General features: G+C 37.6%; 1 protein-coding gene and 1 pseudogene across 1 annotated transcript; both read left to right on the top strand.

Moving 5' to 3' along the window:
- The first annotated feature begins 643 nt into the window (after window positions 1-643).
- On the top strand, window positions 644-4,470 carry LOC133979326 (arrestin domain-containing protein 3-like; annotated as a pseudogene).
- Window positions 4,471-8,754: 4,284 nt separating this feature from the next.
- LOC133979064 (arrestin domain-containing protein 3-like) lies at window positions 8,755-13,430 on the top strand. The gene is made up of 7 exons (XM_062417495.1): window positions 8,755-9,042; window positions 9,818-9,865; window positions 10,361-10,421; window positions 10,676-10,826; window positions 11,985-12,081; window positions 12,169-12,425; window positions 13,102-13,430. Exons 1-7 carry the CDS (start codon window positions 8,781-8,783, stop codon window positions 13,363-13,365), a joined length of 1,140 nt encoding a protein of 379 aa, XP_062273479.1. The 5' UTR covers window positions 8,755-8,780; the 3' UTR covers window positions 13,366-13,430.
- The last annotated feature ends 434 nt before the right edge of the window (window positions 13,431-13,864 follow it).

Raw genomic sequence — 13,864 nt, 5'->3', positions numbered from 1 at the left:
GGACATAAAATAGATTGTGGGTGACAAACCTTCCAAAGTCTGATTGTTGTTGTCTTTGTATGAAAGATATTGCTCACTTTATAATATACATATCATTATACTGTAATTTATCATGTAGGTGCTCAAAAGTATAAAACATTTTACCATTTAACAAATTTTCTGAAAATATTTTAACATGTTAAATCTTTTTTTTTTTTAATTAAATATATATTAGATTAAATTACAAATGACTGATGACTGTCTTGCTGGCTTTTCATGATAAACATTTCTGTAAGCGTTCAGGATGCATTATGATACAGCACACAGCTTGTGTTGCACGTCTACAGGCTTCAAACAAAGGTGTTTCCATTTGAACAGGAAAAGTTTCAATTTGTTATAGATTTACAAGCTAAACTTGTTTTAAACAGAATATAAGGTGGTATTTATGTAGCATTGTAACACGTATGTATTCATTCAGTACAGGCTCAGGTTGGCTCAGCATGAGACCAAATAAGTCACTTTATCATAGACTATGATAAGAGAGGGTAGGAGGCATTATTGTGGAAATTTTCAGTCTTGATTGGGGCACACCCACTGTGGAATTTACCTGTCGTTACTTGGTTATATATTTTCTCACCAATATTGACAGTGTACCAGACACATCATGTTCACCCCCGTGAAGAGCCTCGAAGTCACCTATAAAGCTCCTAACAGGACAAACACCTTTACTAATGGCGACTGCATTTCAGGCCAGGTCACTCTGGAAGTGGACAAAGAGTATGAAATAGACTCCCTGTCAATTAAATTAGAGGCGAAAGCTGACGTCAAGTGGTCCGAGCAGTTAGGATATGATATTTCTAACTACCACTCCATGGCCAAATACTTCAGCATCAGTCATTACTTCATCCAAGACAAACATTGCAAAGGTAAGTTTATCTAATTTAATTATTGTTTTTTATTATGCTCATTTCTGCATGCAAGCTTACTGCCATAATATGCACCCCTGCAGTGAAATGCACCCCTTCGGATTCACCTTAATATTGCAACCAAACAAAGGGGTAAACTATCTCACATTTTAATTGTTTGTGAATGGAATAAGAAATAAGATAATTGGTTATAGTGTAAATACCTGATTCTTCTGAGTTCTTCTCAACAAAACATGCAATACATGACGGATAATAACAAACTCAAACCAACATCTTTCTCATTCCTCAAAAGTGCATTCTGTGGAAATATACCCTATAATTTCAAAATGAAGCGGACTTTTTTTTGTGCAAGTTGTCTAAGTGCAAGAACAGAAGAATATTAGAATTTAAGGATTTTTGTGTTCTTAAAAAACTGTAAATTTAATATGTTGGTGTTATTGACTGCCGGTTGGACAAAATTAGACATTTGAGGACATCACTCTGGACTCCAGGGTGTTATGATGAATGTTTTTCACCATTCTCTGACATTTTATTGACCAAATGATGTAAAAAGATAAGATGATAGAAGATAAAAGAAAAATAATCTTTCCACCATATGTAAATATGTGGTTAGAGTAGTTCACTGACAGGCAATCAATGGGCAACTAATTAGCTCATTTAGTCGATTTTTGAAAGCAAAAAATGCAAACAAATCTTTAGGTCGACCTTCTGATTTCCCCACTTTTATTTGTAAGTGATAGTAAACTGAAAATCTTTGATTTTGTTGATAAAACATTGGATTTGGATGAGAGGTATGTTTCACAACCACAAATGATCAATAAATGACTTTGAAGGCAAATTGACAAATAAAACGATTTTTATTTGCAGCCTTATATGTGGTAACATGTTAATAAGTTTTTGCAGAGCCCAGGTATCAAATATTAATTCAGTGTGTTCCTTTTCCTTAGGAAATGACCACCAAACACCACAGAAAACTAAAGGAAATAAAGGACACTGTAAGTATTTCACAGTTCAATCAGGAGAGATTGAAATAATTCTAACCCTAACCCTAAAATAGACAGATGTCTAAACATCCCCTACTTTTTCAACAGCATGTCTTGTTGCTTTTCAGACAATAGGGTTGTTGGCCTAGGGCGTCACGTCTACCCATTCACCTTTCAGTTCCCTCTTCAGTAAGTAATCATTGGATTAATGGTTCCAAAATAAGTTTGTGCCTTTTATCATCTCCATATTTAGTTTTTAAAACAATATCATTGGAAATATGGTACTTGAATAATCGTCTGAAAAAAAAAACTTTTGACAGATTTTGCAACCACTAAGAAACAGCAATTTGTTTTTATAGAAATGTGTCTAGTCAGCCACAGATCTACAAGTCATGAAAAATTGTTCTTCTGGCCTTCTGATGTTGTGCATTAGGGAAATGCCCTCCTCCTTCAGAGGTCATGACGGTAAAATTGTGTACTTACTGGAAGCCATCCTGGGTAGATCAATGTGGCTTGATAAGACAGATTCAACGCAGATCAACTTTGTGTCAAAAGTGGACGTGACAAAGGACCCTGGACTAATGGTATGTGCTAAGTTGTATCTTTCATATCCCTGTCATTTCAATGGGAACAAAGAATCTAGTTGGGTTTGTGGAAGCATGACTAAAGAATGAATACAATTTAACCTTTATCTAGTACCTGTCTGGGCTTGTTGGTGTTTTCAATCACCAACCCCACCATGCATAAACACCGGCTTAGACATGTACGCAAAATACTGGCAAGGGCTCACAGTGAGGCCTTAAACCTAAACAGATTTGGTTGACATGAATTTTATTTAATGGTTAATTTAGCATTACACCTGTTAAATTGACTCAATTAACACAACATTTAAATGCAGACAGGCAGTGCAGAACAGAGCAGAAGAGAAACGGAGGCAGCAATGTAACCTGGTTGCTATGCTACGAGTCGGTCCTCACACCTGCACACTGTTGGCTGGGGGCTACACACCCACTGCCCAAAGGTTGATTCTCAGAAGCACCTGAATACAGCAAAATAATAAAATAATAAAATACAGGCAGAGGACAGATAAATACATACACTGAACACTTTTAGTAGGTCAGTGATAATTTTTGTATAATATGTTGGAAATCCTGCATTAATTGCATTATTCAATTTGTGTTTTCTTGCAGATACCACAGCATGAGTCTAAGCTCGATAAACGGATACTTTTTGCCTCAGGAACAATAATCATGGATGTAAAAACTGAAAAAACAGGTTACTTCCAGGGTGAGAGCATGCAATGTAATATTGACATTCATTAGTCTCAACCAAGGGTTGTTTTGATATGTGGCATTGCTGGTTTGTTTTGCAGGAGAGGGATTAGTGGTAGTGGCTCGCATTATGAACAACTCGTCTCGTGAAATCAAGCCCAAGTACTGTGTGTACAGAAAGCACAGGTGGGAGAGCCCATCCCTCCATCTGCAAATAAAAGGGTCGCAAGGGTCATCACCATCCCCCATCATGTGGAGCCTTCCATCCTCAACTGCAGCACCATCAAGGTGGAGTACAGGCTGAGGGTAAGCACTACAGGACACCAACAGAACAGAACAGTGTTTGTGTGTGTGTGTGTGTGTGTGTGTGTGTGTGTGTGTGTGTGTGTGTGTGTGTGTGTTTGTGTGTGTGTGCACGCGCATTTTCTCATGTGACTGCACAATAACTAATTTAGGTATCTTGTCAAAGTGTGTATTATAATCAGTTTACATATTGAAAGGAAATCTAATGTAGCATGTTAATAAAATTTCGACCTTATAGTAATTTCAGGTTTAATTGGAAAAGTAAGTTAAAAAAAGTTGAAAAAAGCTGTTACCTCTTTAAATTCTACATTATTTTAAAACAAATCCCAATTAAACATCTACTACTCCCTGAAGTTGTTCTGGCTTGTGTGATACTGTGTTATGAATATTTCATATCTGAGTTATGTAGCGGCAATGTTGAAAATTAAAAACCAAGGGGTATTGGTTGTTAGTATGCTTTCTTTATTTAGATAAGATTCTCCTGGCCATCCAGCAGCATAGTGACTAAAACAGTTTCTCAATGTTTTTGCTGTTTAAACACATCATAAGACTTGTCTGTAATCTCATGGCTGCACTTTGTGCACACAGAATGAAGTGTAAACAAAAAACAAAAAAACGCAACAGACCAGTTTAACCTTGTAGAGCAACGAACCAAGAATTGCCAAGAAATGTTTGTTACTCATCTCAGTGAAAAATGATCAGAACAAATAAGAATATGTTAAATGACATTCTGCATGATGAGCATAATCCTATGTCCGAGAGGTTAGCTGTTCTGTCAAAAGAAAGAGAGGTGAACCGCACAAGGATCAAACCAAAATAGATACTGAACCAATGCCATCTTGTAACTCAAATCATATAATGCTTGCAATATGCATATTCTTTTCCCTGGCAATGTTAAGAAGGAAAAACATATAACAACAATAATATTTTCCACAGGTTTATCTGCATGTCAAATTTGCTTCAGACCCGGAGATCAAGTTTCCCATAATCATCCTCCCAGCTTCTTAGGCTCCTGCTGTGGGACCACCACCTGTTTCTCCATCAAAAGCTGCATTTAAAGCATCACCACATGCTTCTGCATCTAAAGCGTCTAGCAACCCAAACCCACCAGTCCAGGATGTTCTACCACCACAACAACCATCAGAACCTGAACCATCTGATCCCCCACCTTCCTATGATGAATGTGCATTGTGCCCTTTCATGATGGATTATGGCAATAAATAGCATTGATGGGATTGTGAAGATCCTTGGACAGTTCAAGGACATACACGTATTTATTTACAAATTATATAGCATTATTTTCAAAATATGCTTTAAAGCAAATAGTAGTGGTGAGTTTATTAAGATACTTTCACAACTGAACTGGTTTCTTACCATCTAAGTGGCATGCTTTTTGTATTTCTGTGATTTCTAAGCACAGGGTGTTTGAGGTGTAAAGATAGTGTAGTCAAAAAACAGGCAGATGACATTAATAAGATGATAATATAATAGCACCTCCTGGTCCACATATTTCTGTTTGTGTGATATTTTCTGTATGTTGTAGGTAAGTTGAAATTAATTTATTAAGGCTTCCACGCAAATAATGTACAACACATTTTTGTCCTCTGCAAGTATAGTTGTGATTTCACTTGATTAAATGATACATGATCTACCTGACTGCTACTGTATCCCAATCAATCTGAGAAGCTACAGCATATCTCTCACCAACTTGAATAAAACCATTATAGTTATTAGATACAGTTAACAAAAACTAGTGTCATGCATTAATGAAAAAATAAAATAATTGTATTTCTTTTTGCAGCTGGTGATAATTACCATGATGACGTTCAGACACTTAATTTTGAAATTAGACATAGAAATTCAGAAGATTAAGCTGCAAAAAGGAACTTTCTGCCTGTTCTTTAATTCGACATGTTAAGTGTTAGAAAGAAAGTAAAAAGAAAGAAAATATCTGATCTGATATGAGTCTGCAAAACCCTTTTTGAATGTAGCCATTATTGTCACTTCTTTATTTTCACTTAAGTCTTGGCCTTTAAAGTACATCTCAATCTCCATACAACATGTTTTTGACCTCTTATATATATGTTAGCACTTGCTTCTGTTTTGTGTGTATTATTTTATTCCACACTACCTTACTGAGAGGTAGGTTCATATTTTATGAGCATTAGCACAAAACAAATGTCCAACCCTGTAAACATAGTGTCTGATTTGATAAACAGAATGCTGGTGAAACGGGTTTATTGCACTTGCTCTAAAAATGGTCACGGAGAGCTGTTGAAAGAAATGTCATAAATAGCGGAGTAGGTGGACCTAAATACAGAGATTGCAGGCTGAAGAAAAATGCCTTTATTATTGGACTGAGCTGCAAAACAAAAACTGGCTGAGCTGAGGAAAACAGATCGCAGGACAAGACTTGAACAAACCAGGGCAAACTGAACAGAACAGATGATCCAATAAAACTGAACTACAAACCAAGACTTAAATACAGACAGATGTGATCCGGGAATGGGGAACAGGCGACTAGACACAAGGGCAGGTTGGGAGTTGATTGGCTGGGAAGACACAGAGCAGGGCAGGGCTAATGAACATGATGCAGGGCAGATGTGGATGGAAAAATGGGTCAGGGAGGAATGCAGGAACACAGAGGGGAAACACATAGCAAACTGAAAACCAAAACCCCGAAAACACCATACTCTTAATACAACCCAGCTGCAATAAACCATGCAAGAAAACACATGAATATAAACCCAAGTACAACACCATCAGCTAACCAATAACAAAAGGCAGTCCTTCAAACCAACAACACAAATGACCAAAAGCACTGGACAACACAGGAAACCAAGAGAACAAAAACACAAACACCCTGGCATTAACATTTGTCTCGGGTGATCCAATAACAAGTGGGCAGCACTACATACGAGTGTAAATGACCACCAGGACATATTGTAATCTGATCACTCAAACCACTTGCTGAGGTGGTCTGGGACACATTTGACCAAATATCTTTTGTAGTGTAAACGCAGGACGTGGTGGTTGACTTGGTGAATGTTTGAAAGAATGAAAAGGAGCACATGGAATGATGATGTATGTGGTTGGAGTAATCGGATCAGTTGGAATAGCCCATTCATGTGTATTACTTCTTGAAACATTTTTCTTAGCTGTTAACTCTTTAACCTGAACTAAAACAAATCTGGCACTTGTCTGACTGATGTCATAACTGTGAGCAGGGCTATTTGACCTTCTAGCAGAAGTGACTTATTCAGCAACAGAATCTGGACACAAGTGGTTGAGATGCATAATAGAGACAGGTGTGAATGGCTGTCCACTTGTGATTGGATCACCTGAGATTTAAGTTAATACCAGGTGTAAACAGGGTCAAAGAGTCCAAAAACCATGAGTCCATAACAAGAAATGATTGTTCATAATAGGTAAAAATCTCCAGTCAATCTTCAGTATTTTTTATAATGTCATGACCCCTCCCTTTCTGCTTGCAATGATTTAACTGGCCACTTCCTGCAGGAGCTGGCAGTCAAAGAAGGTATTGTGGTGACACCTGAATAGGCCTGTACCAAAGCTACATATACAAGTCTAGATAAATTGGGTACAGTCAAGTATTTGATATTTCCTCACTTGAACTGGAAGATGTTCTGGTCTGCCATGGTCAGACTATGAGAGGTGTTTGTTTTCTGTTTTAAGTATTGTTTAAGTTTCGATTCTTTTACAGTAATATAGACACATGCAATGTATAAATTAAATTAAATGAATTTGGATGTCAATATGCTTTTGTGTTGAGCTATTTGTTATTTATTATGTATCATTTGCCTTACACAGTTTTTCCTTGACTGAAAATATGGTGCACTATATCTGATATCCTATAGGGGGAAACTATGTGCTGACTTAGAAGTTTGGAGGCTCCTCCTGCTGGACATTCCTTGCTTGCTTTCTATGTCATATCATTTTATAAATTTCTTGACAGAGCGCCAAATATTTCACATAGTGTTGTTGTTTATGGATGATAAATATGGTGACAGGCCCTGACTATATCACTGTCAAAGTTTAAGAAATTACTAAAATCGATCAAATCGAGAGCTCTTGGACTGGTGACAGTAACTTGACAACTGGTTTAGCCACACACTCACATCTGTTTACAGGACAGCTTGAAGTACACAACATGAGACTACTTAAACATTCACTTTTAATGATTTGTTGTAAAGTTTCTAGATAACAGTAAAAGGTAACAGGTAGGACATATAAATAAAAAAACGTATATACTAACATACACTGACATATTGATGAAAGAAATAGGACTACCGTCCAGAATAGTTTTTGATTTGAAAGATTTCAACTTGATCAAGGATTCTCACATATTTCTGTAAATAAATGTGTGTATTTTCTGCTTTTATGGTGCAAACTGAAAGCTTTCAACAATGTTAATACTCTGTCCTGACGTACTTCTCCTGGACTCCATATACAAATGTTTAGCTACGTGTATAGAACTTAATATATCGTCTTTTTTGGGATCATGTGTTCAGTGTCTATGCTCTTCTATCTTGTGATTGTTTTTACTCGTTTGTATTCACATCAGATATCTTGTAGAGATTTGCATAGATTGAAACAGCTCAGCCAGTTCAGTCTTTTCCTTTGAGACTTATGTCGATATATCCTTCATGTAAACACACCGATATCAGCAGTAACCTGTAGTACCATATTGTTGCCATGCACACAAATCATCCAACAATTCAATTCTAGCAAATTATGATGATTTGTGGTTTAATTATTACAGCCAATTAAAGCCAATACTCTATTTCTATGCATAGATACACCTTACAACATAAAAAACCAACATTTTTCTTCACTATCTCACCTCACAACTGCTGCAGAAGTATTCATTATGTGTTTTGCTTAGCGGTCAGATAGCATGTCAAATAGGTCTACTGTTAAGAGCTTTTCACTGAGTCATATCTGCACAAGCAAAAGTGATATTTTCACCAGTAATGATACATTACATTAAAACTCGTGGAAATTTAGTTTTTATATTATTAGTAGCTGATTATGATTAATTTGATCATAGATTATTACCCCCATTACCGAACAAACTGATATATTAACTTTTTGAGATACAACAAGACAGACGGGGAACACAGGTGAGAGGTGACTGGAGGACAGGTACGTGGGCTATGAGCATAATGATTAACTGAATAGGTGAGGGGAGGAGGAATTATCTTGGAATGTTTTACTCAGGGTTTGGACCCACCCACCGCGGAAGTTAATTGAAGTTATTTGGTCCTCAGCAACATCGACAGAGTACCAGACACACCATGCCGAACACCGTGAAGAGCCTCAAAGTCACCTATGACCCTCCAAATGACACAAACACCTTTACCAGTGGCGAATGCATTTCAGGCAAGGTGACGCTGGAAGTGGAGAAAGAGCTCCAAATAGACTCCCTGATTATTAAATTCAAGGGGAAATCCAGAGTCTTGTGGACCGAGAGGTATGGCCAAGTTACTGTTGTTTACCACTCCAAGGACAAGTACTTCAGTATTAAACATTACTTCGTCCAGGACAAAAATCACAAGGGTGAGTTCATTTAGTTCTCGTTTCCGCATACAACGATATTTATTGCCATAATTAGTATCTCTTCCTGTGGAATGTACTCGAATTTTTAAATTTTACAACCAAACGTAGGAGGAATACCTGATGCAAACCTATTCTTATTCCACAACACCTCAGTCTGTGGAAGTATATCATCTAATTGCAGTATGAAATTGATTTTTTTGTGTGTTCGTTTTTTGTGGAAGTTGATCGTAGGTTATTTCACGTCTCATTTGGCTCAATAATTGAAGCTTTTCTTACCATTTTTTATGTTAACAGTGTGTGCTTAATGAGGTTAACCTAGGCTGCTCACAAGGGTGCCGAAAAAAGAATGAGCAGCTTTCGAGAAATATGTGAAAAAATACTTCATAAACAACGTTGTTTTTTTCTGTCCATGGAGTCAATGAGCAGAAATAACGGAAGCACCATTCCGCCACTCTGGCATTGCCACCCATATTGTGGTCAGAGGAGGGATTGCATCCATAGTGATGAGAAACACATTTTAGAAAATGAACTAAGAGTTGAGAGTTACTATTTCCTTTCCTCACGCACGGGAACTTTGTATGTGTTATAGTGCAGGATGTCTCAGGCACATTTTCAACAGGCACTGCTGTTCATCCAATCAACTTCAGCACAGCTCAAAATAATTTGCAGGCAAAATGATAAATAAAATATTTTTTATTTGCAGCCTTGTATGTGGTAATACGTTTTTGGACAGCAGAAGCATCAAATATTAATTCAGTGTGTTCCTTTTCCTTAGAAGAGGACCACGACCAAACACAACTGACAAATGAGAATAAAGGAAACTGTAAGTATTTCACAGTTATGTGTCAGTCTGTGCTGAGGCTCTGGTGTGTTTCAAGTGTCTGAAAGATCCTATGTCATGGTTTTAATTCAGTAAAAAACAGCTTGATACAGAATTCATTTCATTTTTCATCTAGCCTACTTGATTTGATTTGATATTTTTACAACTCCAGTCAGCTCTTTGCTTAGTGAGCTGAGGCACCTTGTTGATCACCCACTCAGTTGTCCAATCACAAATTATAACAACCCACCCAGAAATTGCTGCTAGTGTTAATTATCAGTTTTTCTTTCTTTGCTTTTGTTTGGTTTGTTTGTTTTATTTTTACCAAGGAGCTTGTGAAAAAGTGTTGGGAAGCTTGAATGCGAAATTTGTTGGTGTTCTTTTTTCCAGTTCCCATCACTTTTATTTCTCATTTGATTTGAACAGCTAAAGGTTGTAGAATAGACAGATGTCTGAACATCACCTTCTTTACCAACAGCATGTCTTGTTGCTTTTCAGACAGCAATGTTGTTGGCCCAGGGTGCCACGTCTACCCATTCACCTTTCAGTTCCCTCAGAAGTAAGTAATCATTCTTTACATTTGTTATTGCCCTTCATCATCTCCCTTTTTAGTTTTTCAAACAACAGTCTCTTTTGAAATATGGTAGGCCTACTTGAATAATCTTCTGAAAAAATGTTTTGTCAGATTTTGTAACCACCAAGAAACAGCAGTGGGTTTTTATAGAAATGGGTCCCAATAAATCATTAAAATTTGGTCATACATCTACAATTCATGAAAAATTGTTCTTCTGACCTTCTGATGTTGTGCATTAGGGAAATGCCCTCCTCCTTCAAAGCTTCTACTGGGAAAATTGTGTACTTGCTGGAAGCCAGCCTGGGTAGATCAATGAGGATTGACAAGAAAGATTCAACGAAGATCAACTTTGTGTCGAACGCAGACATGACCAGAGACCCTGGAATAATGGTAAGTGCTAAGTTTTATCTTTTGACATTCCTGTCATTTCAATGGGAACACAGAATCTAGTTGGGTTTGTGGAAGCAGTTGAATGACCTTTATCTAGCACCTGCCTGGGATTGTTGGTGTTTTCAATCACCAACCCCACCATGCATAAACACCGGCTTAGACATGTACGCAAAATACTGGCAAGGGCTCACAGTGAGGCCTTAAACCTAAACAGATTTGGTTGTGGAAGGTGAATGAAGAGAGAATTGCTGGTTAGAACAAAGCAGTGAATCAGATAAATAAAATACTATTTTGTAACTGTTTCACAGCAGTCATGTCTAAAGCACAAATAAACATGCCCGCAGCCCTGTGGAAACGTGCCACATTGGGCCAGATGCAAGAATATGTTCATATTTTTCTTCTTAAATCTGTCATACTTTTTACGTGAGGTGGAATTTATGAGTGTGCCACATCGGATTCATCAAACACTCGTATCACCAGGAAACAGTCGTAAATGACATTCGTAAACATGATGAATCCCACCTGTTCTAAATGAACGCGCGTAAATTAACATGAATGACACCCCCAAAATACCATTTTTCAGACTGAGGTCCTGCTCTCAGAAAAAGATCAACAGAAACACATATTATTATTTAGTGACAAAGAACGAGGAAAAATTAAAAGCCACGGCTGTTGTGCGCACCGTCACAGAAATAAAACATGATTTAACATGAATTAGATGCCAAAAACATCTCGATAGGGGTGTCATCAAACATGGAGCTGAACTATAACTTCGATCGACACACAGACATGCAGCTCTTTATACATCTATGACACAGAGAGCAGTGCAGAGCAGAAGAGAAACGGAGGCAGCAATGCAACCTGATTGCTATGCTACAAGTCCATCCACACACCTACACGCTGTTATTGGCTGGGGGCTACACACCCACTAGTTGATTCTCAGAAGCACCTGAACTTAGCAAAACAATTAAAAAAAAGGACAGATAAATACATATACCACACACTTTTAGTAGGTCAGGGATGATTTTTGTATATGTTGTTTGAGTACTGTATTTCGCTCTTTCATGTACCTATATGGCTGAATGACAAGTAAAATCCTTGAATCCTTTTAGGAAAATCCTGCCTTAATTGCATTAATCAATTTGAGTTTTCGGTCAGGTTCCACAGCATGAGTCTAAGGACAAGAAATTGAAACATTTTGCCTCTGGAACAGTAGCCATGGATGTGAATATTGAAAAAACAGGTTACTTCCAAGGTGAGAGCGGCCGCAATGTAATATTGACACTCATTAGTCTCAACCAAGGGTTGTTTTGACATGTGGCATTGCTGGTTTGTTTTGAAGGAGAGGGATTAAAGGTTGTGGCCTGCATTCAGAACAACTCGTCTCGTGAAATCAAGCCTAAGTACTGCGTGTACAGAAAGCACAGCTTCTTCGCAGACGGGAGGAGAAGACTTCATACTAAAGACCTCCTTAAAGAAGTGGGAGAGCCCATCCCTCCATCTACTAATAAAAACGTCGAGAGGGTCATCACCATCCCCCATGATATGGAGCCCTCCATCCTCAACTGCAGCAATATCAAGGCGGAGTACAGGCTGAGGGTAAGCACTACACACGCACTACTGGGTCTCTTGTCAAAGTGTTTATTATAATAAGTTACTTACTTAGTTTAGTTTTCTTATTTAACTAACTAATGCAAGAAGTCTACTGTAGCATGTCAATAAATACTGTACTTAAATGTTTCATCTCTGAGTTATGTAGCAGTGATGTTGAAAATAGAAAAATAAAAAAATCAAGGGGTATTGCTTGTTAGTAAGCCTAATTTACCTAGATGAGATTCTCCTGGCCAGGTCCAGCAGCATAGTGGGTATGCCCTTTACACACATCATGACATCTTTCTGTAATCTTACTGCTGCACTTTACACCGCCCAAATGTTATTGAATCCAACCCTCTCTCACCATTTGAAGTTTTTTAATTATGATAATCTCAACAGTGCTGTTTAAACTTGTAGAGCAATGACCCAAGATTAGTTTTTTGTTTCTTACTCATTCTCAAAGAAAAATGACCTGAACAAACAAGAATAAATTACACCCTCAGTGCACAATAAGCGTAATCTTCAATTTGAGAGATTAGTTTTTCTGTCAAAAGAGAGATAGGGTGAACCACAAAAGGATCAAACCAAAAACAAATATTGAACTGCTACCCTCTTGTGACTTGATGCTTTCAATAGTTCATGAAAATAAATATCAACAATATAACAATAATATTTTCCACAGGTTTATCTGGATATCAAATTTGCTTCAGACCCGGAGATCAAATTTCCCATCATCATCCTTCCAGCCTCTCAGGCTCCTGCTGTGGGACCACCACCTGCTTTTGCCGGTATTGGATTTGAAACATTTTGCAACCCCAACCCACCAGTCTGGGGTGTTGCACCACCACAACAACCAACAGCACCTCAACCATTTGATCCCCCACCTTCCTATGGTGCATATGCAATGTACCCTCCCCTGACGGATTACAACAATAAACATCATTGATGAGATATTGAAAAGATCCTACGAAATTTCAAGGAAATGAATTAAAGGTATAAGAATGAAAATGACATATTGTATCACCTTCATTAATGTGACAATCTGTTATAAAGTTGTTAACTCTAGCTATGTGGTTTTAATATGACTCTGGTAACATAATTAAAGACAAGTAATATTCATTAACGTCCTGTGATTTCAGATCAGAGTGAAGCAGTTTTGTACAAACAACCACTATCTCCCACAGTGATAAACACTTTTGTATGATATGAAGGGGAACAGTGGTGTGCACAGATAGACCCTAGGTGGTGCTATAGCACCTGCCCGTTGCCCTCTGGACCAAGCAAGTGCCCTTTTGAAAGTTTGTTGTTTTTTTGTTTTTTTTAACAGTCTACTGTATGTGGCCCATGTTGACATGATAATCTATAAATGCTCGACGATTAAAAGCGTGTGATAATAATAATTTTCAGTCAGCATTGTGTATACCCACTTCTAAATCCCCCCTGAT

This window comes from Scomber scombrus, chromosome 4, assembly GCF_963691925.1.
Source record: "Scomber scombrus chromosome 4, fScoSco1.1, whole genome shotgun sequence".
NCBI lineage: Eukaryota > Metazoa > Chordata > Actinopteri > Scombriformes > Scombridae > Scomber > Scomber scombrus.
The sequence above is the reverse complement of the archived record's forward strand: the minus strand, read 5'-3'. Positions and strand labels throughout refer to the sequence as shown.

What these genes read in the sequence shown, in the direction of transcription:
- LOC133979064 (XM_062417495.1), top strand. Translation starts at nt 8,781, where the DNA reads ATGCCGAACACCGTGAAGAGCCTCAAAGTCACCTATGACCCTCCAAAT. An exon ending in CCAGGACAAAAATCACAAGG is followed by an intron (nt 9,043 to 9,817) that starts GTGAGTTCATTT and finishes CCTTTTCCTTAG; the next exon opens with AAGAGGACCACGACCAAACA. An exon ending in AGGCGGAGTACAGGCTGAGG is followed by an intron (nt 12,426 to 13,101) that starts GTAAGCACTACA and finishes TATTTTCCACAG; the next exon opens with GTTTATCTGGATATCAAATT.